Here is a 3,575-nt window from a genome sequence, read left to right as displayed (position 1 = left end):
CTTACTAGTTTTATAGCAACAGAATTGTACTAATACCAGATTTTTGCTTGATGACTGTTTAAGTTAGAACTGAAAGAAGAATCAGCTCTGTCTCCTGAGTACGTGTTCTGTTCAACCATTTTTGCAGCTACTGATGTGGAAAGAATTGTACGTTTAACTACAATGTGATCTTTGTTTGGTTTATATTTCACTCAGATTAGACTGAGGAGAAAGGACCTGCTACCTTTCATACCTAAGCAGAACGGGGACGTCCCTTAAAGATGTCGTTCACAGACGTGTTGAATATCACCTCACAATTAATTACAGATCTGTAACAGTGCAGAACCCCAGAGAAGTAGCATCAGCCTCCCTCCAGATATATGTACACACACACACACAAACCCACTAATACTCAACCACTGGCTTTCCCTTTCAGGATTTCTCAGTGCTATAATTAATTATATTCGATTTGCTCAAAACTTTAAGGACACTAACTACAAAGGCTCACAGTAACCTTGGAAAGCTCCGTACAAAGCGTACTCCAAATAATACCAGGTTTTGTCCATAGGTTGGCAGAAGCTTCACGATGGATAAGGCCATTCAGCATCCCAGCGAGATTCTGTCTAATCAAACCATCTCAAACATTAGCTATTCCCAGTTTCTGAACTTTGATACATGCCAACCCTCCTTCCTTGCAGAATTCTTGCTTATTACAGCCTACACGTTAGTTACAGTCGTGGGGCTTTTTGGAAATCTTTGTCTGATTATTGCGATAAAGAGACGGAAAGAGGCTCAAAATGTTACCAACGTTTTGATTGCCAACCTCTCTTTATCAGACGTCTTGATCTGTATCATGTGTATTCCCGTCACAGTTGCATATACCTTAATGGACTACTGGATATTTGGGGAAGCTATGTGTAAGATCAGTTCTTTCATACAAAGTATATCTGTCACAGTCTCCATTTTCTCCCTTGTACTCATTGCCATTGAGAGGTACCAGTTAATTGTGAACCCACGTGGCTGGAAGCCAAGTGTCTCACACGCTTACTGGGGAATTCTCTTCATCTGGGGGTTTTCCCTCATCATATCCATTCCTTTTTTAATATTTCACCAATTAACTGATGAACCCTTCCAACATCTATCTTTCCATAGCGAGTTCTACAAGAACAAGGTTGCTTGCATTGAAGCGTGGCCATCTGTTACGGAACGGCTGATCTTTACCACCAGCCTGCTGGTTTTCCAGTATTGCTTCCCACTGGGGTTTATTTTTATCTGCTACCTCCGGATATTTGTATGCCTTCGGAGGAGACATGGTAAAATAGACGGGATGAGAGAGAATGAGAACAGACTGAGTGAAAACAGAAGGATTAATAGGATGTTGATAGCAATTGTTGTGACTTTTGCAGCTTGCTGGTTGCCTCTCAACATATTCAACGTTGTCTTCGACTGGAACTATGAGGCACTAATGAGCTGCAATCACAACCTAGCATTTACAATATGCCACCTTGTGGCCATGATCTCAACGTGTATCAATCCTGTCTTTTATGGTTTTCTCAACAAGAATTTTCAGAAGGATTTGATAGTATTAGTTCACCACTGCAGGTGCTCAGCATCGCAAGAGGAATATGAAAATATTGCCCTTTCACATCTGCAAACTGGAGCATCTAAGGGATCTCTGAAATTAAATAATCCCCCTGTGGATATCTAAAATAATCCAACAGCAGTTTCCAAAATTCTGGATTTTGTTGCAGATGACCTCTTTCTGAAGGTCTTGATCATGGTACCACTGAGTTTAGAGGAAGTCTTTGCCGTTAAGTTCAGCAAAACCAGGATTATGCTCCCATAGGCATACTCTTACAAGAGTCCTAGGGATCAATAATAACAAATTATTAACGTCTGGCTTTTTTAATCCACAATTTCCAAGTCACTGGCATACTACCTGAGCACCAACATTTCCTTTCCAGCCACTGATGCGTTTGTCCTTCCTAAACAGTTGGCTCATCCAAGTAAACCATCAATACCATGGCGTTCCTGACTCCACCAGCCTTTCCACAGACTGTTTTCTGGCCTTTTAATTTTCCAACCCTACGTGATTCGCACCTTGGGTTAAGCCACACGGCAGTTCACAGCCAGTTCACACTGCAAGGAAGGGCCCTTCAGTTATCCCAAGCTTCCACCCTCTTCCTCTCAGCCCCAGCATGCAGATTGCTTTGGGTTAGTACCAGTTCACCCTAGAAATTGTATTTTCACAAGGAAAAGGCTGGAGGTGGGTTTTCTTTTCTTTTTTATGAGCATTAATACAGGCCCCATTCGATGTACTGCAAATTCCACTCAGCCTGATGCTGTTCAAGATGGAATATGTACTTAGCATTTCTCCTAACAGCATTGCATCCTCCTCGGGACCGCCAGCACAGATCATTGCTTTCTCTGTTACCACCATCACCGGTCCTTAAAAACAGACCTTTCAGCATCTCCATTATCAAACAAACACTCCATGAATTCCAAGTGAATTTCGTCTTAGCTACTTATCCAGATTATAGGTTTCTCTTTGAGTAGAAAATTACTTCTGTGTTTTAATTTCAGAAATACCTTTCTCCACGTTTCTGCACTAGCAAGAGGTCACTCGTGGGGCAGACACGGTAATTTCTGTTGGGCCACCTTTGAAAATAGTTCCTTCAGGAATGCAGGGCACGGAAGCCCAAGGGTGTAATGCTGAACACAACCTCCCTCAAACTAACACACGTTAAAAAGCGTCATCCAGTTGGGCCACAAAAAATGACCAAACACATTCTTCATCCATGCTACCACGCCAACATAAATAATTCCTTAAAACAGGGATGTTTAAGTATGATGCTTAGAAGACTTTAGCCCAACAACTCACCACCTCAGAAACACACTTGACTTCTTTTGTTCAAGTTAAATATAACTAACTCCCTGTATTGCTAAAGCCCAGTCCATTTTTGGAGTTCCAAAACCTAGCCTTGTTTTAACACCTGTACATAAAATTCCTTGTAATTTGCCCTCTAACCAGCAATTTACTGACGCCCTGCTTGAGCGCAAAGAACCGCCACTGGGATTGCAGGCAGCTCCTTGATGATCCAGCTAGGATGAAACCTTACCGTAAGGCTGTAGCGTTCTCCCGGGTAGGGACCGTCGCTGTCTGTGGTCGGGCCATTCCCAAAGGCTTCCCCACAGGTCACAGTGCTCTCGTTCCGTCGCGTCGGCGCCGCGCAGCTCGCCAGAGGAGCGATGTGGGAAGCCCTTGCAGATGCGCTGCATTGCTTCCCCATTCACACTGAGCACAAGGACCTCCCGGCACCTACCCGGACCCGACCCCCCCGGAGTCACAGGGGCAGCACGACTCACAGGAGCAAGGATGGCAGAATTAGTGACACAGTAATCAAGTATTTGAGTGAAAGGTATGGGTTAGTTTGGGCGTAATTGAGTAATTTTTTCTAATTAGATCAAATATAACGCATGTAAAGTAGAGTCCATAAATAACCACAACTGGAACAGCTGCCTTGTGCACCACAGAAGGAAACACAGGAGACAGCCAAATCCCCAGGGAGGTGTAACGATCAGACAGCTGAGAGTAT

At 43.6% G+C, this 3,575-nt stretch overlaps 1 protein-coding gene across 1 annotated transcript; it reads left to right on the top strand.

The window, feature by feature from the left end:
* Positions 1-565: 565 nt before the first annotated feature.
* Positions 566-1,687, top strand: LOC104128438 (neuropeptide Y receptor type 6). Its single transcript, XM_009641224.1, has one exon. The coding sequence runs from the start codon at positions 566-568 to the stop codon at positions 1,685-1,687; it is 1,122 nt and encodes a 373-aa protein (XP_009639519.1).
* Positions 1,688-3,575: the final 1,888 nt, after the last annotated feature.

The sequence above is a fragment of the Egretta garzetta genome, unplaced genomic scaffold, assembly GCF_000687185.1.
Source record: "Egretta garzetta isolate BGI_Z169 unplaced genomic scaffold, ASM68718v1 scaffold26, whole genome shotgun sequence".
NCBI classification, from domain to species: Eukaryota; Metazoa; Chordata; class Aves; order Pelecaniformes; family Ardeidae; genus Egretta; species Egretta garzetta.
This window is presented reverse-complemented; position numbering and strand designations above follow the sequence as displayed.

Bases quoted from the DNA above. Each gene is read 5' to 3' on its own strand.
- LOC104128438 (XM_009641224.1), top strand. From the start codon at position 566: ATGGATAAGGCCATTCAGCATCCCAGCGAGATTCTGTCTAATCAAACC.